Source organism: Saccopteryx leptura, chromosome 1 (assembly GCF_036850995.1).
Source record: "Saccopteryx leptura isolate mSacLep1 chromosome 1, mSacLep1_pri_phased_curated, whole genome shotgun sequence".
Taxonomy (NCBI): domain Eukaryota; kingdom Metazoa; phylum Chordata; class Mammalia; order Chiroptera; family Emballonuridae; genus Saccopteryx; species Saccopteryx leptura.
In genome coordinates this window covers 1,811,804-1,834,781 of record NC_089503.1, presented here as the reverse complement: position 1 = coordinate 1,834,781, position 22,978 = coordinate 1,811,804, and the positions used below count along the sequence as shown (strand labels likewise).

Here is a 22,978-nt window from a genome sequence, read left to right as displayed (position 1 = left end):
AGCCCTCCCTGCCCTGGGTCAGCTCTTAGGGGGACTCAGCCCGTCCCAGGGAGGCCCGGCCACAGGGGCACCGAGAGGGCTCCGGCAGAGCCGGGCAGGCGCCCCCGTGGCTCCGTGGGGCTCAGGTCGGTGCTCACGCAGAACGCCCTGCGTGCGGCCTCCCGCGGGCCCTTACCCTGCGCCTTCTTCCATCAAGAGCTCTTCCTGCTCCTCGTGTTCCGGGTGGCCGGGAGCCTCCGCCATTGGCCTGGTGTTGGGCGGCCGCCGACTCTCGCTCTGCTGTGTGTGTGTGTGTCCCTGGCAGGCCGGGCTCTGGGTGCTTCCTGGGGCGGCGGCCCCGAGCCCCCACCCCCAGCCCGGTTTCACTTCCCCCTTCTGCTACAGGTTGAGGTTTGGGCTGAGGTTGGGGTGTTGTTTTTTTTGATCTGTAGCTAGAGGAGGAGAGAGGAGAAAGCCAGCCACCAGGAAGCGTTGAGCAAGTCGCGGCGGCCTGGACGACAGACCATATAAAGGCAGAGGGGGTGGCGCGGGGACTGGGACATCCTCACTGTGGTCCAGAGTCCCAGGGTCCGCACGGGAGCTCCCCACATTCTCCCTGGGACCCCCGGCAGCCGTGGCCTCGAGGGTCCCGCCCGTGTGTGCGTGGCCGTCCCAAGCACCAGGACGTGGTTCTGGTCCCCCCGAGCCTCCACGCTCAGCGTCCTAACCTCCCCGACGGAATCTTCTGGTGTGCTCACAGAGGAGGGCACACCTGCTCTGAGTAGCTCTCCACACGTAGGGCCCTGACCTCGACGTCCCTAACTGGTCCTGTGATGCCCAGGTGACCTCCGGGGCCCTGCACGGAATGGCCCCCGTTCCGCAGGCCTGTGTCCTGTTCTAACACCTCCCGTGTATGTCTCTGTGGTCTCCCCTGCTTCTCCCCTCAAACCCCTGCTCGGGGGGCTCAGAGCTGACCGCACAGACAGAGAGTGTCACCGGGCTCTGCGTCGCGGGCGGCGGGGAGGGGGTGTCCCTAGGGGGGGCACAAGCTGTCCTCGGCCGTTGAGAGCGGCCAGACCAGGGGCTCGGAAATCCACGAGGGGTGACGGGCAGTTGCGGGAACCAGACCCCGGAGCCATGTGCCGTTCAGCGAAGCCGGAGCGGCTAGGCGGGTGGCTGAGGTGCCCCTCCTATGACGTGGGCTGACCCCGGCCCCTTCTCATCGGGCCCTGGAGAGAGGTGGGCCCGGACATCCGGCTGGGAAGGACTTGGAGGGGTCCTGAGACAGAGGCCCAGGGGCTGGGGCAGGCAGTCCACCCGAGTGTCCACCCGTCCGGGGTCCTGACTGAGGGGCAAGCTGACGTGGGAGGCAGTGAGCCCCCCCCCCTGCGCCCCCCCCCGCCACGCTCCAAGGAAGGTTCTCATTCACCTGTGCGAGGAGGCTGGAGGGTCCACACCCGTGAGTGTGGGGCAGGCCTGAGCCAGGCCCAGGGCAGTGGAGGGGAGCCCCCAGCAGGGCCAGGCCCAGGGCAGTGGAGGGGAGCCCCCCCAGCGGAGCCAGGCCCAGGGCAGTGGAGGGGAGCCCCCCCAGCAGGGCCAGGCCCAGGGCAGTGGAGGAGGACCCCCAGCAGGGCCAGGCCCAGGGCAGTGGAGGGGAGCCCCCCCAGCGGAGCCAGGCCCAGGGCAGTGGAGGGGAGCCCCCCCAGCAGGGCCAGGCCCAGGGCAGTGGAGGGGAGCCCCCAGCAGGGCCAGGCTCAGGGCAGTGGAGGGGAGCCCCCAGCAGGGCCAGGCCCAGGGCAGTGGAGGGGAGCCCCCAGCAGGGCCAGGCTCAGGGCAGTGGAGGGGAGCCCCCAGCAGGGCCAGGCCCAGGGCAGTGGAGGGGAGCCCCCAGCAGGGCCAGGCTCAGGGCAGTGGAGGGGAGCCCCCAGCAGGGCCAGGCCCAGGGCAGTGGAGGAGGACCCCCAGCAGGGCCAGGCTCAGGGCAGTGGAGGGGAGCCCCCAGCAGGGCCAGGCCCAGGGCAGTGGAGGGGAGCCCCCAGCAGGGCCAGGCCCAGGGCAGTGGAGGAGGACTCCCAGCGGAGCCAGGCCCAGGGCAGTGGAGGGGAGCCCCCCCAGCAGGGCCAGGCCCAGGGCAGTGGAGGGGAGCCCCCCCAGCGGAGCCAGGCCCAGGGCAGTGGAGGAGGACCCCCAGCGTCCAGGGAGCTCTCAGCTGCGGCCTCTCCGGTCCCCTCCGTGGTCCTCCAGGCTCCACTCACTGTCCGACCAGGGACGCCGTGGTTGAAGCCCCCCACCCACCCTGGGTGGTGGCAAGGCCCCAGCCTCCCACCAGCATTCCCTGAGTGCCAGCCCCGGCCCCCTGCCCCGTCCTCTCTGGGCACCTTGCTTGAGGGTACCACCCCAGTTGGCCACCCTCTGGCTTCTTCCTCCGGCCGATGGTGAGCTTGACCATGATGACATCATGGCTGGGAAGTCCAGGGGCCCTGGCAGGGTGGGGGAGAGCAGGGGAGGGCCGGGGTGCCCCCCGCCACACGGCCCCCGGGCCCACCGCTCGCTGCCTGAAGGCAGGGCAGGCTCTCACATTCACGGGGCCCAGTGCGAGGGGAAGAGGGGGCCTCTGTTCAAACACCGGCAAGCGTTTCGAGGGGGAGACAGTGGAGCAGGAGACCCAGACGGGGGTCCTTCCAGGCCCAGGGGGCAGCCCTGCCTAGAGGGCACCCTCCTCTGCCCTCCTGGATGGTCTCTGAGACAGACCGTGCTTGTGAAACCCCCTCCCAGTGTGTGCCAGACCCCAGGGGCTCCCCAGTGGGCTCCCTCCACCCCGTCTGTCCTCAGCCCAAAGGCTCAGGGGCAGCCTGATCCCTCTCTCAGGGGCCGAGCTGTGCCCCCCCCAACAAAAGTCACAGGTGGCAGTCAGCACCCCCAGCACCCCCAAATGAGACCTGCCTTGGGAACAGAGTCATCGCTGTGGTGGCTACTTAGGATGAGGTCATTAGGGCATGCGCTAATGCACTCTGCCTGGTGTCCGTACAGAGAAAAGGGGAAATCTGGGGACAGGCGTGCCGGCAGGGAGAAGGCCACGTGAACACGAAGGCTAAGACTGGCGGGAGGCGTCGTCCACAGGCCGGGGAAGCCCAGAGGTGGCCAGGAAACCCCCAGCTGCTGGGGGCGGGGGTTGGGGCCAGGCTCTCCCCACAGGCTCCCGGAGGGCCCATCTCCACGGGCACCTGGGTCAGGGACATCCAGCTCCCAGAGCTAGAAGAACCGCGCCTGTCTGCCATCGAACCCTTCTCGTCTGTGGGATTTGCCGTGGCCGCCCCAGAACTCTCATCCCCTTCCCTCCCGCTGAGTGACCGGCAGACAGAACCCCACACCTGCTGGGGCCGGGGGGGTGACCACCCCGTTCCCCAGGGTCGCCCCGTGGTGCACAGCCAGGGTGCAGTGTGTGGGGGGAGCTGGTGGGCGACCACCCCGTTCTCCAGGATTGCCCCGTGGTGCACACCCAGGGTGCAGTGTGTGGGGGGCCGGGGGGCAACCACCCCGTTCTCCAGGGTCACCCCGTGGTGCACACCCAGGGTGCAGTGTGTGGGGGGCCGGGGGGGTGAGCACCCCATTCCCCAGGACTGCTCCGTGGTTCACACCCAGGGTGCAGTGTGTGGGGGGCCGGGGGGCGACCACCCCGTTCTCCAGGGTCGCCCCGTGGTGCACACCCAGGGTGCAGGGTGTGGGGGCCAGTGGATGACCACCCCGTTCTCCAGGGTCACCCCGTGGTGCACACCCAGGGTGCAGTGTGTGTGGGAGGCGACCACCCCGTTCCCCAGGGTCACCCCGTGGTTCACACCCAGGGTGCAGTGTGTGGGGGGCCGGGAGGGTGACCACCCCGTTCTCCAGGGTCACCCCGTGGTGCACACCCAGGGTGCAGTGTGTGTGGGAGGCGACCACCCCGTTCCCCAGGGTCGCCCCGTGGTGCACACCCAGGGTGCAGTGTGTGGGGGGCCGGGAGGGCGACCACCCCGTTCTCCAGGGTCGCTCCGTGGTTCACACCCAGGGTGCAGTGTGTGGGGGGGCTGGGAGAGCGACCACCCTGTTCTCCAGGGTCACCCCGTGGTTCACACCCAGGGTGCAGTGTGTGGGGGGGCTGGGAGAGCGACCACCCTGTTCTCCAGGGTCACCCCGTGGTTCACACCCAGGGTGCAGTGTGTGGGGGGGCTGGGAGAGCGACCACCCTGTTCTCCAGGGTCGCCCCGTGGTGCACACCCAGGATGCAGTGTGTGGGGGGCCGGGGGGGGACCACCCCGTTCCCCAGGGTCGCCCCGTGGTGCACAGCCAGGGTGCAGTGTGTGGGGGGAGCTGGTGGGCGACCACCCCGTTCTCCAGGATTGCCCCGTGGTGCACACCCAGGGTGCAGTGTGTGGGGGGCCGGGGGGCGACCACCCCGTTCTCCAGGGTCACCCCGTGGTGCACACCCAGGGTGCAGTGTGTGGGGGGCCGGGGGGGTGAGCACCCCATTCCCCAGGACTGCTCCGTGGTTCACACCCAGGGTGCAGTGTGTGGGGGGCCGGGGGGCGACCACCCCGTTCTCCAGGGTCGCCCCGTGGTTCACACCCAGGGTGCAGGGTGTGGGGGCCAGTGGATGACCACCCCGTTCTCCAGGGTCACCCCGTGGTGCACACCCAGGGTGCAGTGTGTGTGGGAGGCGACCACCCCGTTCCCCAGGGTCACCCCGTGGTTCACACCCAGGGTGCAGTGTGTGGGGGGCCGGGAGGGCGACCACCCCGTTCTCCAGGGTCACCCCGTGGTGCACACCCAGGGTGCAGTGTGTGTGGGAGGCGACCACCCCGTTCCCCAGGGTCGCCCCGTGGTGCACACCCAGGGTGCAGTGTGTGGGGGGCCGGGAGGGCGACCACCCCGTTCTCCAGGGTCGCTCCGTGGTTCACACCCAGGGTGCAGTGTGTGGGGGGGCTGGGAGAGCGACCACCCTGTTCTCCAGGGTCACCCCCGTGGTTCACACCCAGGGTGCAGTGTGTGGGGGGGCTGGGAGAGCGACCACCCTGTTCTCCAGGGTCACCCCGTGGTTCACACCCAGGGTGCAGTGTGTGGGGGGGCTGGGAGAGCGACCACCCTGTTCTCCAGGGTCGCCCCGTGGTGCACACCCAGGATGCAGTGTGTGGGGGGCCGGGGGGGGACCACCCCGTTCCCCAGGGTCGCCCCGTGGTGCACACCCAGGATGCAGTGTGTGGGGGGGCTGGGAGAGCGACCACCCTGTTCTCCAGGGTCACCCCGTGGTTCACACCCAGGATGCAGTGTGGGGGGGGGCTGGGAGAGCGACCACCCTGTTCTCCAGGGTCACCCCGTGGTTCACACCCAGGATGCAGTGTGTGGGGGGGCTGGGAGAGCGACCACCCTGTTCTCCAGGGTCGCCCCGTGGTGCACACCCAGGATGCAGTGTGGGGGGGGGCTGGGAGAGCGACCACCCCCTTCCCCAGGGTCGCTCCATGGTGCACACCCAGGGTGCAGTGTGTGGGGGGCCGGGGGGGGACCACCCCGTTCTGCAGGACCGCCCCGTGGTGCACATGCAGGGTGCAGTGTGTGGGGGGGCCGGGGGGGCGACCACCCCATTCCCCAGGATCGCCCCGTGGTGCACGGCGGCATACCCGGCTGCAGTGGGGGCGGGTCTCTGGGGACCTACGGGGCGCAGCCCCCTGGGGTCACCCTGGACTCCCCTCCTTCCACTTCACAAAAGAAACAGGGACGAGAGCATCTGCATCTCCAGGTCCGGCCCCCAGACCCCTCTCTGCTGGGAGACGCCGCTCTCTCCAGAGCTCAGTTCTCTCCCCCACTCCCGCACCCCTCACTCCAGGGCCGCCTCGCTGCCACTGGTCAGCCCCCCCACACCCACCCCAGCCTCTCCATCCCACGATTATGTGCGTGCGGCTCAAAGCTCTCAGGTCCTTAGAGAAAGTACAAGTGAAACCACCCAGGACCCGGCCCTTCCGGGCGTCCCTCACGCCTCCGTCCCTTCCTCCCCTTGGTGGGCCCAGGCCTGGGCGAGGTGGCGGCCCCGTGTCCACCTAGAGCAGGGGTCCCCAAACTACGGCCCGTGGGCCACATGCGGTCCCCTGAGGCCGTTTATCCGGCCCCCGCTGCACTTCCAGAAGGGGCACCTCTTTCATTGGTGGTCAGTGAGAGGAGCACATTGACCATCTCATTAGCCAAAAGCAGGCCCATAGTTCCCATTGAAATACTGGTCAGTTTGTTGATTTAAATTTACTTGTTCTTTATTTTAAATATTGTATTTGTTCCCGTTTTGTTTTTTTACTTTAAAATAAGATATGTGCAGTGTGCATAGGGATTTGTCCATAGTTTTTTTTATAGTCTGGCCCTCCAATGGTCTGAGGGACAGTGAACTGGCCCCCTGTATAAAAAGTTTGGGGACCCTTGACCTAGAGGGAGTGGGCAGTGCCCGTGGGAAGGCGGCGGGTCGAATGGTCTGGGCCTTTCCGGGGAGTCACCCTTTGTTCACTCAAACTCCAGGTTGGGGGTGTGAGGAGCTGAGACCTCCTCTCGTCTGTCCCCAGTGCCCCCACACCCTGGTGCAACGTCCATCCGTCTGGGGACTTGGTTCGGGACCGAGCACAGCAACGAGCTAGTCTGAGCCTGGGTGGGTGGAGAGTGCTCTGTGGGAGAGCGGGGTCTCCGGGGAGGGGGCACCCAGAACAGGAGCCCAGACAGGCAGGGCCCCGAGGGGCTGGCGAGGAGGGCGTCCGTGCAAACCAGAGGGCGGGATGACACTGACCGCTGCTGCGGGGCACCCAGGCGGACCGTCCAGGGGCAGCTGGGCAGCTGGACAGGACGGCTTCAAAGGCCCGGGTGGGATGGTCCCCAAGGGCGGGCAAGGTCAGGACCACAGACTCCTGACAGCAGGCGAGGAGGCCCCGGGAAGGAGACCCGGAGAGGGACGGAGTGAGCGAGGGGAAGTCGGGAATGGGGGAAGCGGTCAGCACACTGGGAGTCGTAGGTCAGGCCAGGGAGGGACGGAGCACGGCCGGTGCACAGACCCGGCTGGAGGAGGGTGGAGGGCCGGAGTCGGAGGTGTGTGTGAGCACCAGCCGGACGGCCGGAGAGGGGAGGGTCAGGTCACTGCCGGTCAGCATGCGGGTCAGCGTGTGGGGTGCCGGGGCCGGAGGGACCGCAGACAGAGGCTGCCCTCGGGGACAGGGCGAAGGCTGGGCGGAGGCGTGGGGTTCTGGGGATAGAGGGACCGCAGACAGAGGCTGCCCTTGGGGACAGGGCGGAGGCTGGGCGGAGGCGTGGGGTTCTGGGGACGGAGGGACCCTTGGGGACAGGGCGAAGGCTGGCGGAGGCGTGGGGTGCCGGAAGGCTCGCGCCTTGGAGGCAGGATGACGGTGGAGACGCCCAGACGGGGCAAGGGGTGTTTTGAAGATCCAGGAGGGGAATGTTGGGGGTCAGGAAAGAGAACAGTGTGAGATGGAGGGGGGTGGAGAATGCCACGGGCTGCACGGTGTCCCCGGAAAACTCACATGGTCCTAACAGTCAGTGCCTGTGAAAAGGGCCTTGTTAGGAGACAGGGTTTCCGCAGAGGACCGCGTGGAAATAGGGTCACAAGGGTGGGCTCTAGTCCAGCAGGACCAGTGTCCTTACAGGAAGAGGAGCTCAGGACACAGACACACACACACACACAGGACAACCCAGTGAGGACACAGGGCGGACACGCCGTCTGCACGCCACGAAGAGGGACCTCCTGAGGAACGGGCCCTGCCCACCCCTGGGTCTCTGACTTCCAGCCTCCAGGACGGGGGCGGTCCATGTCCCTGGGTGAAGCCGCTGCCTGAAGGACTTCACTTTGGGGACTCAGGACACGGACATGGGGCCGTGTCCTCCGGGGAAGGCAGACCAGCTGCGGTGACAGAGCCCTAGGTCTCTCCGGGACTCGGTCCCCACTTCACCAGTGCGGGTGGGGAGGGGGCCCTGCGGGTCAGCCAGCACACCAGGCCCCTCCCTGCAAAGGCACCACAGTCCCGGCTGGCCCTCCGTGTCCAGCTGTCAGGGGACGGGAGGGGGGCAGGCCTGAGGATGGCCGGAGGCCCAGGGCTCAGGCCTGGACACACTCGGCCTCTCTTGGCTTCCTCTGTCTGCAGGGTCCATGCTGGGCAGGAGGCAAAGGGAGTGAGGGTGGGGGCAGCCAGCCAGCTCCCACCACAGCAGCCATGACACTGACGTGCCGAGAAGTCGGGGTGCCCAGGGGGTGCCCCTAGGAGGCTCGGGCACAAAGCAGGAGATGGTGGTGGTGGTAGAGGACTCTCGACATGGGAGCCGTGGCCGGAGGTGCTGCCAGGGTGGACGGGGCAGGGTGGACGGGCTCTCCCCCCGGGGCCTCTCCCTCTTCTCACGCAGGCTGCCCAGGGCGCGAATCGTCCCCGGGGGAGGGAGGTGTGGGGCTCGCGGGGTAGCTCCGGCCCCCTCCCACAGCCCCATGATGGTGGGCCGAGTCCAGGAGCCCCGGCCTGGGCGCTGGAGGAAGAGGAGGCCATGGGGCAGCTCTGAGACCGATGGGAACAGGAGGGGGATCAGACGGGTTGGAGGGACACCGGGAGAGGACAAACAGCTCAGACGGGTTGGAGGGACACCGGGAGAGGACAAACAGCTGGGCAGGCGGGAAAGGGCCATCCGAGGGGACACGCCGGGAGGTGGCCTGAGAGGAGGGTGGCCCATGGGGGACAGGCGAGAGCGGGCCACCCGAGGGGACACCCCGGAGGTGGCGTGAGGCGAGGGCTGCCGGGTGGCCCATGGGGGGCAGGCGAGGGTGGGGCAGCAGACAGGAGGGCGGCAGGAAGGGTCCCTGTGCAGCGTGGTCCCTACAGGGGTGGCCCGTGGGGGGCAGGCGAGGGTGGGGCAGCAGACAGGAGGGCGGCAGGAAGGGTCCCTGTGCAGCGTGGTCCCTACAGGGGTGGCCCGTGGGGGGCAGGTGAGGGTGGGGCAGCAGACAGGAGGGCGGCAGGAAGGGTCCCTGTGCAGCGTGGTCCCTACAGGGGTGGCCCGTGGGGGGCAGGCGAGGGTGGGCAGCAGACAGGAGGGTGGCAGGAAGGGTCCCTGTGCAGCGTGGCCCCGACGGGGGTGGCCCGTGGGGGGCAGGCGAGGGTGGGGCAGCAGACAGGAGGGCGGCAGGAAGGGTCCCTGTGCAGCGTGGCCCCTACGGGGGTGGCCCGTGTGCCCGGGGCAGTTGTCAGGTGCCGCCGTGCCTCTGACTTGAGGGGCGGGGGCTCAGGTTGTTGAGGGTGCAGGTCCTGGGAGAAACTTGGTGGGTGCAGGTGAGGGGCAGGACCTGTCTGCACCTGACCCGGCCTCTCCTCCCTGGACCAGGGGCGGCCACAGTGAGCTGAGTCCGGAACGGACAGACTTCCCCTAAGGACTGAGCGTGGGCGCAGGAAGCAGGAGGGTCAGCCTGGCAAGAGGGGGGCGGGGCGGCAGGGCCCCCCCCCACCGAGGCCAGCCCTGGGGGTTCAGAGGTGAGGGTTCAGCATGGCTAGGGGTGGGCACAGAGGGAAAGAGCTGTCTGGAGGGTCCTCCTAGGGACCCGGCCCCCTCCCAGGACGATGGCAGGAGGAAGGACAGAGGCGATGTGAGCAGTTAAGACGGGTGGGGGACAGAGATGGGGACCACCGCTGGCAGGTGGCTGGACTGTGGTTATCGAGGGCCCGGGAGCTTCTAGGGACAGCAGGCAACCCAGCGAGTGAGGAGATTTGTCCGGGAGGGAGGGGCAGCCGCGAGCAGCTCCTGGGCCGCCACCCCCCCCCCCCCACGTAGATGGCCGTGGAGGCCCAGGGGTTCCGAATCCTCAGGGCTCAGGGACATCACGGCGGGCCGGGGGCTCGGTTTTACAATCAGGGAAACCGAGGCCCGCAGCTCATCAGAATGCCGTGAGGAGGAGTGAGTGGACTGCGGGCGGGTCAGGGAGGAGGGAGGGGACCGCGGGCGGGTCAGGGAGGAGGGAGGGGACACAGGGTGACAGGGAGGCCCTTGGATTGTCCGTCACGAGGGGCAAAGGCGGGTCTGGGCTCAGAGGGAGCTGGAACTTGGGGACCACAGAGGCAGCGGAGCCAGACAGATGGCCGTCTGTTTGCTGAGCCGAGGGGCCTCCTGCCGCCTGTGCACAGCCCAGGTGGCACTGCCAGGAAATTTCACACGCAACAGCCCTTTCATCTCGCCCACCACGCTGTGTCTTTGTCACCTGCTCCCCTGGGGCCTGTTTGATTGACCTGTGGGTCTCGCCCACTTGTTTGCTTTGTGACGCCCGGGACACCGGGCTCTCTTGGGCACTGGCCACCCCAGCCCGGGCCTCAGTCACAGCCGAGGAGCCGAGGTCCCTTCTGAGGAAGAGGACGGTGTCGGGGACTAACACTCAGGGGCCCCTGCTCCTCAGCTTTACAGGGGCAGCATGTGCACCCCCTCCCTGCACAGACACGGCCCCCGCCTGCGTGCACCCATCCTCCACCTCCAGCACCTCCATCCATGGTCTCTACTTCTCACCCCCTCCCCCCCTGCCCCTGCCCCTGCCTCTGCAGCCTGGCCACCCCCAGCCCTTCCCTGGGGCTTCCTGGGGCTGTATCCACCCCCATCCTCCACCTCCAGCACCTCCATCCATGGTCTCTACTTCTCACCCCACTCCCCCCCCTGTCCCTGCCCCTGCCCCTGCCTCTGCAGCCTGGTCACCCTCAGCCCTTCCCTGGGGCTTCCTGGGCTGTATCCACCCCCACCCCCCATCTCCAGCTCCCTTCAGGGTCCTCCCTGGACAGCATCCAGGGGTTGTCTCCCCCCCTCCCCCCCCCGACTGCCTCTGCCCACCTCAGGGCACTGCCCGCCACCCCTCACTTCCGAGGACCCCTCTCCCGCCCAGACCCCTGCACCCACATCCCTCCCTGGAGGTTTCGGCCGCCCAAACCCATCCCTCGATTTCACGGCCTGGCCCACCGGCTCTGGCCCCCCGCACAGGATGTCCCTGGGCCTGGAACATTTTGGGGTTCCCTCACTACTGGTTCTCGCCTGGCACAGCACCCCCAGCCCAGGCCTGGGCCCCACGTCTGAGCCCCGAGTGCCCCTCTCAGCCCCGAGATGTGCCCTGAGCGCTGGACGGGCTCCCTGCCTCGCGTGGCCTGGCTGTGCCCACCGGGCAGTGACCGGTTCTCATCTGTGCCCGCCGGCCCCGGGGGTGTGCGGAGGGCTCTCTCCCCCAAGGCCTGGCCTTTCCCTGCAGGAGCTGGGCAGTGGGGGTGGGGTGGGGTGGGGGGGACAGGGGCTGATAAGCCAGAACGGCAAGGTCACCTGGCTGGGGGCCTGTGGGAGCCACACGAAGGACCCAGCTGGACCCCAGGCTGCGGTGGGGAAGGGAGTGGTGCTGGGAGGGGAAGGTCATCGGGGCGCCCGCTGACGTCAGTCTCCCGGTTCCCTCGAGGCGGCCAAGGCTGAAGGCAGCTGCCCTCCCCGTCTCCGGCCCCACCCCGGCAGATCAATCGCTGGGACCTCCGGTGGGGCAGGGGCAGGACGACAGCCCCTTCATCATGGGGCCGGGGCCTGGCCCCCCCGGGCCCCCACCAGAGATCTGAGCAGAGAGAGGGGCCTCGGCGGCGGACCGCGGCGTCATCTATCACGAGGGAGGCTGACAGCGCGGCCTTGCCGTGACAGTCCCCATCCGGGCCCGTGACAGTCCCCATCCGGGCCTGTGACAGTCCCCATCCGGGCCCGTGACAGTCCCCATCCGGGCCTGTCGGGCCAGAGTCCCCATCGGGGCCCGTGACAGTCCCCATCCGGGCCCGTGACCGTCCCCATCCGGGCCCGTGACAGTCCCCATCCGGGCCTGTCGGGCCACAGTCCCCATCCGGGCCTGTCGGGCCACAGTCCCCATCCGGGTCCGTGACAGTCCCCATCCGGGCCTGTGACAGTCCCCATCAGGGCCTGTCGGGCCACAGTCCCCATCCGGGCCCGTGACAGTCCCCATCCGGGCCTGTCGGGCCACAGTCCCCATCCGGGCCCGTGACAGTCCCCATCCGGGCCTGTCGGACCACAGTCCCCATCCGGGCCCGTGACAGTCCCCATCCGGGCCCGTGACAGTCCCCATCCGGGCCTGTCGGGCCACAGTCCCTTGATGAGTGAGGTGGGCCCGCGCCTTGGGGGCTGAGCAGAGAGGGAGGCCCAAGCCCCTCCCGCCGGGCCCCCCGTGGGCCTGGGCTGGCTTGTCTTCTGTCCCAGGGAGAGTGAAGGGGGTGAGCACGGTCTCAGCCCCTTGCAGCCTCTGCCCCCTGGGCACAAGGCACCCGAGCAGGGCTGTCTGGCCAAGGACTGCCCGGGTGTGTCCCCTGTGGGACACTGGGGTCTGAGGAAGGGAAGGTGGGAGGAGTGAGGGGGAGGAACAAGGGGGAGGCAGGCCCTTCTCCTCCCAGGCCAACTCATCTCACATGGAGACGGGGTCTCTGGACAGCCAAGACCCCTCACCGACGGCTGTGCAAACTGACAAATGATCTCGTTTTGAGAACTCCTGTTCAGACACGACTCAAACCATGTGAGGAGTCAGGAGTGTCAGGAGCACGCTCTGGGAGGCACCGGGGAACTGACCAACCACTGACCACAGCACGCTGCCCCAAGGCGCAGGCCAGGCAGACTCCATTCTAAGGGCCTTCCCTAGTCCGGCCTGAGAGATCCGAAGCCCGTGCATGGCTCCCCCCATGCCTTCCTCGTGGGGCTTTCCGGTACCAGCACCCAGTCATCTGCTGGGGCCTTCCCGGAGCGCGCACCCCGAGGCCCAGGAGACCCTGTGGGGCAGGACTACAGCAGACCAATCACGGGATCGGAAGCCTTTATTGACAACGTCAATGAGTCCGGTCGTTCCAGCGGCTCCGTGGGCTGCCCTCCGTGCGTTCTGCGCGAAGCCGAGGGTGCCCACAGCTGCGGGAGGCAGAGGGAGCCTAGGACTCGGACTCGAACATCTTCTTCCGGCCCTCCATGCCGGACTTCTCCTCGATGTTCTTCCTCCAGTCACCCACGTCGCGCAGGTCCCGCTCCTGGGGGTGGGTGGGGCCAGAGGAGGCTCTCAGGCCCCGCCCACCGCCATCGCCCCCCAGCCTCAGCTTCCCCTCCGCGCACAGGCTCTCCCCAGGGCAGGGCGGTGGCGGGTTGGGGGGGTCGGTACCTTCTCGGTGTCCTCCTTCTTGACCTGCTTCAGGTTGGCGCGCAGGTCCATGCACACCTTGTGCTTGGAGCCCAGCAGGGCCTTGAGCATGGCGTCTGCCGACATGCGCACCCTCCTCAGCGGCGGCCTCTTGAACTTGCCTCGCAGGTCAAACAGCTTCTGGTTCATGTCCTCCAGCTGCGGGGGCGCGGGTGGGTGAGCAAGGGCTGAGCAGGAGCCGGAACCCCCACCCACCCCTCTCTGGCGCCTGCGCCTCCCCCAAGCCTCGATGTCTCACCTCCTTGGTGCTTTTCTGCACCTTCACCTCCATGTCGTACTTCTCCTCCTCGGCCGCGTCCACCTTGGCGTGCAGCTGTTTGCAGAACTCCTGGGGTGGGTGGGTAGGCGGGTGGCTGACTGTCCTGGCGCCGGACCCCTGCCCTCCCCTGCCCTGCCCCCTCAACCCTGTGCGCGCGCGCGCGTGCGCATGTGCGCGCGCCCTCCCGCTGGAGCGGTGGGGAAACCGAGGCGGGGCGGGCGGGTACCTGCAGCTCCGCCGAGGAGCTGGGGATGTGCAGCGGCGGGCAGTGCTCGTCCAGATAGTTCTGCTTCTCGCTCTCCCTGCGGCTTTCCTCTTTCTCCAGCTCCGAGGCCGCTATCTGGAGCATGACGCTCTGCGGGGCGTGCGCGGCGGGCGCGTGAGGTGCTGCGTGGGCGGCTGCCCGGCCCGGCCCAGACCCCTGGCCCCCCCAGTCCACGGCCCTCCCCGGGGCCGGATGGCACCTACCTTCAGGTGCTGCCTGCGGGCCGTGATGGCCCTGTTGCGTTTCTGCAAGGCAAGGGGGGGGGGAAGGAGGCAGAGTCAGGGCCCCCCCTGCACACCCACATTCTCTCCCACTCACCCACCGCCCGGCTTGGGGGGAGGGAGTCCTGCTCAAGGGACAGCTGGGCCTGGGGCGGCGCCTGTGTCTGTGTGGAGAGGAGGCTGCACCCCCAGAGGCAGTGCGGAGGGAATGGGGGTCCCCCCTGAAGGGTGGGGGGGGGAGTGGGTGGAGTAATTAGAAGAAGCCATTTCCAGGGTGACCAGGGCCCAGTCCTACTTCCTCTGCCCCACCCCCACGTGAGCCACCGGAAACCACTTCCCCTGTTGCGTCCCATCGCTGTCTGCGGGGTGGGGAGGAGGGGTGTCTTCCTGGGCCTTGAAACTCTGACCTCTGACCTATCCCAAGTCAGGGGGGTGAGGGTCCCGTCCCCTCCGTGTTTTACCCCCAGGAAGACACTCACCTCATCACTGTCCCAGGAGGCGGGTGGGGGAGGAGAGAGAGAAGAGAGAGGTTAGGGTCTGGGGTGGGCTGGGTGGAGAGGGACGGGGTGGCCAGGGTGGGCAGAGACCCCTGCCCGGGGTGGGAGGAGGGGACGGCAGGGGCATCAGGCTTGGGGGCTTCACTTACTCCCCCATCCTGCGGTCTTGGGCGTAGAGTCTGTGGGAGAGAGAGATGGCGGCATCAGGGACCCCCGGGGTGTGCGTGCGGCCCTGCCTTCACGGGGGGTCCCCTTGCCACACTGCCCCCGATGCCCACCTCCTGTGGGGGGGCAGGGCATGTCTTGGAACTCCCCGGGGAGAGAAGTAAGAGGAGACAGTGCTCCAGAAATGCCCCAGGCGGGCCTGGCGTGCGCAGCTGTCCCTGTGGGAGGGCCGGGCGGGGCGGGCCGGGCCCACGCAGGTGGCCGCCAGAGCCACCCTGCTATTTTTAACCCTGTTCCTTCGGCTCCGGGCCCAAGTGCGTGCGAGAAGCTGCTCCCCAGTTTAGCCTGAGGCCCCTCCACACGTCAGGACCCCTTCCAGGGTCCCGGAAACGAGGCCCGGCCGTCGAGGCCCGGTCGTGTCGAGGGTTCTCCAGGCCCCTGCCTCACCCTGGCCCACCTCCTGCTGCTTCTCTGTCTTCCTTCTCCGTCTTCCCAGTTCTGCAGAAGCCCCCCCACGAGCAGGCTGCCGGTGGCGGCCCCCAGACCCCCGCCCTGCGAAGCCCTCCTGCACGCCGGCCTGGGCAGCGCCCGTCCCTGGCCTCGGCCGGGTCCGGCCGGGCTCACCTGGCGTTGGGGTTGCTGTGCTGAGCGCGAGGTCGGGCCGGCAATGGCGTGTCGGGCTGGTGGGCCCACAGGGAGGGGTATAAATGTCCTCCCCCAGGCCGGGCCCCCGCTCAGAAAAGGACAGGGAGCCGTCCTCAGACCAATGGGGGCACAGGGACCTCCCCACCTGCCCAGACCGCCTGGCCCGGCCCAGCCACCCGCTGCCGTCCTGTCCAAGAAGTCTTGGGGGGGAGGGTGCCAAGGTTGGGTCGCTCTATTTAGGGATCAGTGACGAGTTCGAGAAGCTCCTGGTTCTTGCAAGGAGCCGGGGGGGCCCTGGGCACGGCCTCGCTGGGCTGTGGTGGGTGCACGGCTCGGGGGTCAGCCGAGGGGTCTGGGGGCCACCGGGCGCGGCCTCGCTGGGCTGTGGTGGGTGCACGGCTCGGGGGTCAGCCGAGGGGTCTGGGGGCCACCGGGCGCGGCCTCGCTGGGCTGTGGTGGGTGCACGGCTCGGGGGTCGGCCGAGGGGTCTGGGGGCCACTGGGCGCGGCCTCGCTGGGCTGTGGTGGGTGCACGGCTCGGGGGTCAGCCGAGGGGTCTGGGGGCCACCGGGCGCGGCCTCACTGGGCTGTGGTGGGTGCGCGGCTCGGGGGTCGGCCGAGGGGTCTGGGGGCCCTGGGCGCGGCCTCGCTGGGCTGTGGTGGGTGCGCGGCTCGGGGGTCAGCCGAGGGGTCTGGGGGCCCTGGGCAAGGCCTCCCTGGGCTGTGGTGGGTGCACGGCTTGGGGGGTCAGCCGAGGGGTCTGTGGGAGCCTGGCTCCACTGGGTCCTATGTCAGGATCCACGCCAGCTCTCCACGGGGGACCACCGCCGCCTCTCCTACAGCTCGCTGTCCCCCTTTTGGCACAGGGGTGTCTCTGTCACAAGCTGCCCATGCCCCCTTTTCTCTAAGAAAGCTTGGGAGCGAGGCTTGGACCCCCCAAACACGGCCTGTGTGGCTGCAGCTGCGGCGCCGGGGGTCTCTGGGGTGGGGGCGTGAGCCCGCTTTCCCGCTTTCCCGCCAAGGCACAGGCTCCGGGCTGGGGCAGAGCTGGGGCCCGCCGGGGTGCTTTGGACGTGCAGGCGTGCAGGAACAGCCCTGCCTGAGGCCTGTTCCTGCACAACTTGGAACACACCCTTCCACCCGGGGATGGCGGGCCTCTACTTGGAAGCCTCCCTGACCCAAGGGGCTGGGGCCCAGGCAGGCCCCCACCCAGCACAGGCATCTGGAAGACCATGACTTGGCAGCCTCTGAGCCGGGGGTGCGGTGCCTCAGCCCTGGGGAGGGCCAGGGAGAGCTGAGGCCTCCAGATGTGGGGGGCGGAGGGGGGGTGTGGGATTAGAGAGCTGCGTTCCTTCCCAGCCCCGCTGAGCCCCCAGAGGCCCCAGGCGGGCGGGCGGGAGGGAGGGAGGGAGGCAGGCTTCCGAAGACATCTGCTGCCCCCTGCTGCTCGCACGGGGACGGTCTCACAGCCGCCCGCCCGCCCGGGGGTTTCGGGGTCTGGAGAGGAGCTGGGGTGGACCCTGGGGTGGACCCTGGGTGAGGGTCCCTTCCTTCCTCCATCGCCACAACCCCCCCTCCCAGTGCCTCCCGGTGGTCTAGAGTGTGCCTGCAGGGCCGTCTCGGCCCAGCCCGCTCACACCATCCCTGCCGCTGCAGCCTCCTCCTGTGGGAGGCTCCTCACCCCCTGGCATTGTCCTTGCTGGGCTTGGAAGAAGCCCCCTGCACCCCGCCCCGGGGGCACACATTGATCAGAGGCCCCAGAGCCCGGATGAGTCGGGAGAGGAGACCTTCTTCTCTCCCTCGACAGGGGCCCCGTCCCTGCCGCGTCCCGGACAGCTCAGGAAGGACACGCAGCAGTGGTGTGAGGAGGCCTTTATTGCAGCACGCCCCAGGCTGAGCTGGACAGGTGCCCACAGCTCAGGGTGGGGAGACTGAGGCACGGGGAAGCTTTCAGGAGCCGGGCAAGGGTAGGGGTGGGCGCCGGCGGGACTGCAGAGCCAGGGCCTGGTCCACTTCCCTGGCGGGCCGCAGGCGGTGCCACCGGGCGATCGGCTGCCGGGCGTGGGCCAGCATGTCTGCCCAGTGCTGCAAGGGCTGACCCGAGGCCCGGGAACCCAGCATCACCTTACCCACGGGCTCGGCCCGGAACCGCGGGCTCCGGGACCAGACGGCCAGCACCAGATCCAGGTTCTAGGCGGAGGCGCGGTGGAGGGGGGAGAGAGACAGCGGTCAGTTTGGCCCCCGGCGAGAACCCGCCTGCCCCTTCCTCCAGGCAGCCCACCTGGATCTGGCTGAAGGGCACAAGGAAGACGAAGGCCTCGTTGAAGTAAGGGGCAGCCGTGTTCCTCCTGGCGGACGTCTTCCGCCTCTTCCACTTCCTCTGGTTCAGCACCAGCTGGACCTTCACGTAGGATTCTGCGCGGGCAGAAGGTGTCGGAGGGCATCGTCGTCCAGACGGCCCCAGTGTGGGGCGCCCCGGGGCCCACCCGGCAGGGGGCGGGGGTGGCTCTCACCTGCCGGCCCCGGGCGCAGGCCCCGCGCCTCCAGCACGGCCACAGTGAGCCGCCCTGAGCTGGGCACGTAGCGCAGCGAGAAGCACAGCTCGCTCGTCTGCTCAGCCTGTGGGCACGAGAGCGGCCTGGGGCTCCCCGCCGGAGCTCCAGGCAGGGCCGGGCGGACGCCGCGTGGTCGGAGGGCTCACCTCAGCGGTGCCCGGCGGACCCAGCCGGTGCCAGACCTCCAGGACGTGCCGCAGGTCCATGGTGCCCAGCGGCAGGCTGAGCTCACCCAGCGGCTCGGGCTCGGGGAAGCGCCTGAAGTCCAGCACCCGCACCCGCAGGGCGGTCTGGGGCAGCTCGGCCGGCGGCACCTGTGGGCAGCAGTGTGAGTCAGACCCCCTCCGCCGCCCGGGGCCAGGCCCCCCATCTGCCCGCCCGCCCGCCCGCCCGCCGGGCCCAGACTCACGCGGAAGCTGCAGGTCTCGTCGAACACGGGGCAGAGGGTGCCGTGGTGCACCTTGGTCTCGTGTCCGTGCCCGGCCTGGGTAGACAGGCTGACGCAGGCGTAGGGGTCTGCGGTGCCGCCCGGGTCCCCGGCCTTCAGATCCACTGCCTGCTTGAGGCCCACCCTGATCTGGGATCCAGAGACAGAGAGAGACAGAGGTGGCTCAGCCAGGGGCCGCCCAGCACCCCTCCATGAGCCCGCGGGTCCTCCGGGGTCTGCGAAGCGGGGTCCTCACCTCCTGGCTTCCAAAGTCGTATTCCAGAGAAAGCTGCAGGCGCCCCCACTGCTGGCCCCCGCCCGGGCTGGGCTCCACGTCGTCCACATCTGGCTGCACCTGGGGTGCGTAGGGACGGGGTCAGGAGCTGCTGGGGGGTCGTGCCAGGACCATCGGAACCCTGAGCCGGCCGGGTGGCGGCTCCGAGACTCGGCTTAGGTGACACCGGCCGGGCCACCCGAAGGGCCCACACCCTGGGCTCCGCTCGGACACCGGTCAGAACGGACGGACCCGCCCCAAGGCCGCCCCGTGGGCACCACTGCCCTCCTCGGAAACAAGCTGTGGTCCCCCCTGAGGAGACGGAGCCCAACCCTGGGCAGGCGCTCCCGGTCCTCGGGCCCTGGTCCCACCTGCTTCTCTTCGTCAGGGTCTCCCCTGCCCCTTTCTTCCCCAGCTGGGAAGACCCCCGGCCTCTCTGGGCAGACCCCCTTCTGAGTCCAGCCCCCGAGTCTGAGCTGCCCTGAGCCCCCCCAAGCCGGGGGCCGGGCCCCAGGAGCCCCGTGCTGCTGCCCCGCGCTCCTCACCAGGTGGGCGGTGGTGGAGCCTCGGGCACTGCCCAGGCCCACGGCCTCCCTGGCTCTGGGCTTCCTCCTGCGGGACCGGCGGCAGCAGCAGCACAGGGCACAGAGGAGGCCGGCAACGAGGAGGGTGCCGGCGGCGGCGGCAGTGGCCGCGAGCGCCCAGCGGGGCCCTGGGGTGGGCACAGGCAGGGGCCTGGGATGCATCTGAGGACGAGGCTGTCCCCCCATCCCCGGGCGGCCGGGCCAGCCTCTCGCCCCTCCTGGGTCCCACAACTCACAGGGGATCCTGGCAACGAGGTCCGGAATGAGCCCGGATTCGGCTGTGGTACCCACAGAGGCCGGGGAGCTGCGGGGGTCTGCGGGGAGCCCCATCTCTCCACCCTGCTGGCTCGGAGGAGGAGATGGTCAGGGAGGCCCCGCATCACCTGCGGGGATGGCCCTCTGCTCGGGCCGCTGCCCGCCTCCCCGTCTGCCCAGCAGCAGCCAGCTTGGCCTTCCCTGGGCAAAGAGGCAGCCTTGGGGTGGCCAGGGGCAACTGCTCTGAGTGGAGCCAAGCGGAGGGAGGCCCTGGGCTTTGGCCAAAGTGCCAGCTTAGCTGCCACAGGCCCGGCCTCCTGGCTAGCTCCCCAGCCCCCAGTCCTAGCCAAGCAGGCCGGGCCTAGGCCGCCTGGGCTCTGCCCTCACTGGTGCGCCTTGCAGAGCCTGCCCCTCAGCACAGGACCTCCTCCTGCAGGAAGCCCCCCGGGCCCAGCCTCTCTGCTCCAGCCCGGGGCGCTGCCTGGGGGTCGCTGCCCGCCTGGGGTCCCCTCTTGTCCCTGTCCGAGCTCGGGGCACCGTGGTCGGCCTGTCACACGTGCCTGGGGTCCCCTCTTGTCCCTGTCCGAGCTCGGGGCACCCTGGTCGGCCTGTCACACGTGTGGACCACGGCCCTGGGGTGACCCGAGAGCACGCTGACGGGGGCTCGGGGGCTGTGCTGGGGTCACGGGGGGAGGGAGCAGGTGGGCTGAGGCATGGGGGGCGGGTGCCGTGCCGGTGGGAGCCGGTCTCAGCACGCTGGGGCCCGAGGTGCGTTCCTGGCACGGGGGTGGGCGCGGGGCCAGAGCACCTGGGGAGGAGGGTGCGGAGGGGGCAGGCCGGCACAGGGTGTAGCAGGGAGCGGCCAGAACATTCCTCGCAAGCTGACTCAGCATCCCGTGGCCCAGACCTGCCTGTCGGCCACCCTCGGGCGAGGGGTGGGTGGGAGGGCGGGCCGCACGGCATGGCACGGCAGCCGCCGCGGGCCTGGGGCCCCGGGAGGGAGCGCACCTGGCGCGGAGGGCTCCTCCCCACCCACAGCAGGGGCCCGGGATTCCAAGCTGGGGGCCGAGTGCCACACCGGGGGGCACACTGGGACCCCAGACCCACGGGCCGCTCTTGGGATCAGCACCCCCTGGCCTCCCGCTTCTCTGGGGAGCACGAGCAGATGAGGGGCACGTCCCTCCAACTTGAGGCTCCCCCCGTTAGCCAAGAGCCTGCCACCCCTCTTGCCGTTGGGGCCCAGCTCAGGACACCCCCCCTCCAGAAATAACCGGGAGTCCAAGCCAGGTGCCCTCCCCTCTGCAGCCCCCGCCCAGCCCGGTGCTGAGCATGCCGAGACGGACAGGAGCCCACTGTGGCCCTGAGCTGACCGATCCCCCCCTGCACATGACCACTGGGGCCCCCACGCCCCACAGGGCCGAGCAGAGGCAGCCCCACTCCCAGAGCCAACCCAAACTTTCAAGGTTCAGCGGGGAGGTGCCCAGGCCCCAGGGTGCTGGCTCCATCACCCCCCAGGACTGGTCCCTGCCGTCAGAGCACAAACAAGGGACATGGAGGACCCCAGCGTGTGCTCTTGTCAACCGTCTTTGAACGTGAGGCTGCACGTCTTCCACCAGGGTCCCCACCAAGGCAGAGTGCCCGGGTGGCTCCGGGTGGCCTGGGGCAGGCCTGAGAGCCCCCGAGGGTCCCGCCGGGTCCCTGGAGCCGCGGGGTGGAGGCCAGATTCAGAGAGGCTCCCCGTGGGAGACCCCACGCCAGCCTTTCCTCTGTGAGCTGTCAGAGCTCATGTGTGTCCTGGGATGAAAAGGGCCGGATTCGAGATTTTTACGGCCGTGAACTCAGGCCCGGTGGTCAGCACGCGGCCTCCGTCGGTGTGCTTGCGTGTGTGTGTGTGTGTGTCGGGGCATGTGTGTTCATACACACGTGTGAATGTGTGTGCGTGTGTGCATGTGTCAGGGCATGTGTTCATACATGCACACGTGTAAGTGTGTGTGTGCGTGTGCCGGGGCATGTGTGTTCATACACACGTGTGAGTGTGTGCGTGTGTGTCGGGGCATGTGTGTTCATACATACACACGTGTGAGTGCGTGCGTGCACGTCCCTCTCCCCCACCCCCCATTTTGCACGTCCGCACCTGGCTTAGGGCAGGGGTGGGGCGGGGAGTGAGTCACAGGGATCCTGCTGCTGGTCCGGCAGGATTCCTGAGCCAGCCTGGGGAAGGTTGTCCCCCTAGGACCATGAGCGAAGCTGGACGCTGGCTGGAGAGGATCACGGGGCCCTGGGGATACTGCCCGCGGGCACAGAGGGGACCCCAGAGGCCTTGGGAAGGCACAGGGTCCCTCAGGACCCCCGGGTCCACACGGTGGTGAAGGTTCAGGCAGGCACGCGGCCACCAGGTGGCGCCATCCACTCCTCGGGACCCGGCTGGCGGCCGTGGTCCTGCCTCGGGTCCTGGGGCCTGGGGGAAGCGTGCGGGGGGGATCCCCGGGAAAGGCAGGCATCTGGGAGACCCTCACGGGCCCTGCGAGGTCAGCCGGCCAGGTTCTCCCCTTCTCAGGTCCTCCCTGAGCCTCCATGTCTATGCCAAGGGCTGCCCCTCGGGAGGGGCCTCGCCTGCTGCTTCCCGGGGATGTCCGTCTCCTGTGGCCTGGCTGGGGAAACCCTCTCTAGTTGCTTGAGCCCATGTTCCCAGAAAAGGGAGACCGGCATCCTTCCTGAATCCAGTCCTGCCTCCAGCATCACTCTGGGAGGCTCTCTCTGCAGACTCAGCTCTGCCTAGGCCGGTTGGTTCCCAACACAACGCCTGTTTGCTGCTGCTCCGTGCCAACGCTGTCCCTCCGCATCCCCAGCCCCATCCTACTGGACCTTCGAGGACGGTGTGAGCGCCACCTCCTCCAGGAAGCCCTCCCTGGTCACCCCTGGCCCTTGGACTTGTCCCGAAGTTGGCACTGGATTCCTCCCTGTGTCGTCTTCCCGGTCCAGCATCCCAGACCCCCCCCTCCCCCAGCCCGAGGGCAGCTGGGTGCCCTCCTGTGGACTCCCGGTTAGCCCGCACAGGCACCTGTGGAAGCCGTGCTAACGCTTCTGTCTGCCGTCTAATCAGAACTCTTGGTGCTTTGAGAGGAGCGAGTTTCTGTGGGCTCTCCTTGGGAGACGCAGGGTTCCCCCCAGTGTGGGGGTGGCAGCCCCCGCCCAGGGGCAGTGCCCTTCTCACCTGACGCCCGGCCCCCAGGCCTTCCTTCGGACCCGGCGCCCGAAGGCAGTGCGCAGAGGCTGTGGCCGTGCCCGGCGTCCTCTGCCTCCTCTAGCGACCGACCGGAAAGTCTTCTTGGTGGGTGAGAGGGTGCAGGAGGCAGGGCTTCGGGGAGCCCCACCTCAGGGCCGGAGCGGCTGGCCCTCAGGAGCAGGGCACTCCTTAGGGAGGGGGTGTCTCCTGAGCCCTGGGCACCAGACATCTGGGCCTGGACCATCTCCAGGGGTCCCCGGGGGCCTGGGCATTCCCCAGAGGAATGGCGAGAAGGAGGGACAGACAGCCCGTGTGGGCTGACCTTTAGGTGGGGTAGCCAGAGGTCATCAGCCTGGACTTGGTCCAAGAAAATCGTGCGCTTCCGGGAGG

At 69.0% G+C, this 22,978-nt stretch overlaps 3 protein-coding genes across 7 annotated transcripts in view; all 3 read right to left on the bottom strand.

Annotated features, from left to right (window-relative positions):
• LSP1 (lymphocyte specific protein 1) overlaps positions 1-367 on the bottom strand; it is a 40,740-nt gene extending 40,373 nt beyond the window's left edge. Inside the window, exon 1 of the mRNA XM_066375788.1 lies at positions 176-367. Coding sequence (XP_066231885.1) covers positions 176-243 — 68 coding nt within the window. The 5' untranslated portion in view covers positions 244-367. The remainder of the gene's footprint in view (positions 1-175) is intronic.
• Positions 368-12,827: 12,460 nt separating this feature from the next.
• TNNI2 (troponin I2, fast skeletal type) lies at positions 12,828-14,041 on the bottom strand. The gene is made up of 5 exons (XM_066360337.1): positions 13,944-14,041; positions 13,702-13,830; positions 13,455-13,544; positions 13,178-13,354; positions 12,828-13,049 (listed from the first exon to the last, which is right to left on the bottom strand). The coding sequence occupies exons 2-5, from the start codon at positions 13,822-13,824 to the stop codon at positions 12,954-12,956; spliced, it is 486 nt and encodes a 161-aa protein (XP_066216434.1). The 5' UTR covers positions 13,825-13,830; positions 13,944-14,041; the 3' UTR covers positions 12,828-12,953.
• Positions 14,042-17,124: 3,083 nt separating this feature from the next.
• On the bottom strand, positions 17,125-22,701 carry SYT8 (synaptotagmin 8). 5 transcript variants are annotated; one of them, XM_066374882.1, is made up of 9 exons: positions 22,577-22,701; positions 19,344-19,453; positions 19,069-19,235; positions 18,506-18,604; positions 18,232-18,399; positions 17,969-18,136; positions 17,781-17,886; positions 17,549-17,682; positions 17,125-17,457 (listed from the first exon to the last, which is right to left on the bottom strand). In XM_066374882.1, the coding sequence occupies exons 2-9, from the start codon at positions 19,435-19,437 to the stop codon at positions 17,218-17,220; spliced, it is 1,176 nt and encodes a 391-aa protein (XP_066230979.1). In that variant the 5' UTR covers positions 19,438-19,453; positions 22,577-22,701; the 3' UTR covers positions 17,125-17,217. The 5 variants fall into 5 exon arrangements, 4 of the variants coding, with proteins under 4 accessions (XP_066230979.1, XP_066231071.1, XP_066230887.1 ...); XM_066374974.1 differs by having other exon boundaries at positions 19,344-19,449; positions 22,577-22,678; XM_066374790.1 differs by lacking the exons at positions 19,069-19,235; positions 22,577-22,701 and adding an exon at positions 21,497-22,558.
• Positions 22,702-22,978: the final 277 nt, after the last annotated feature.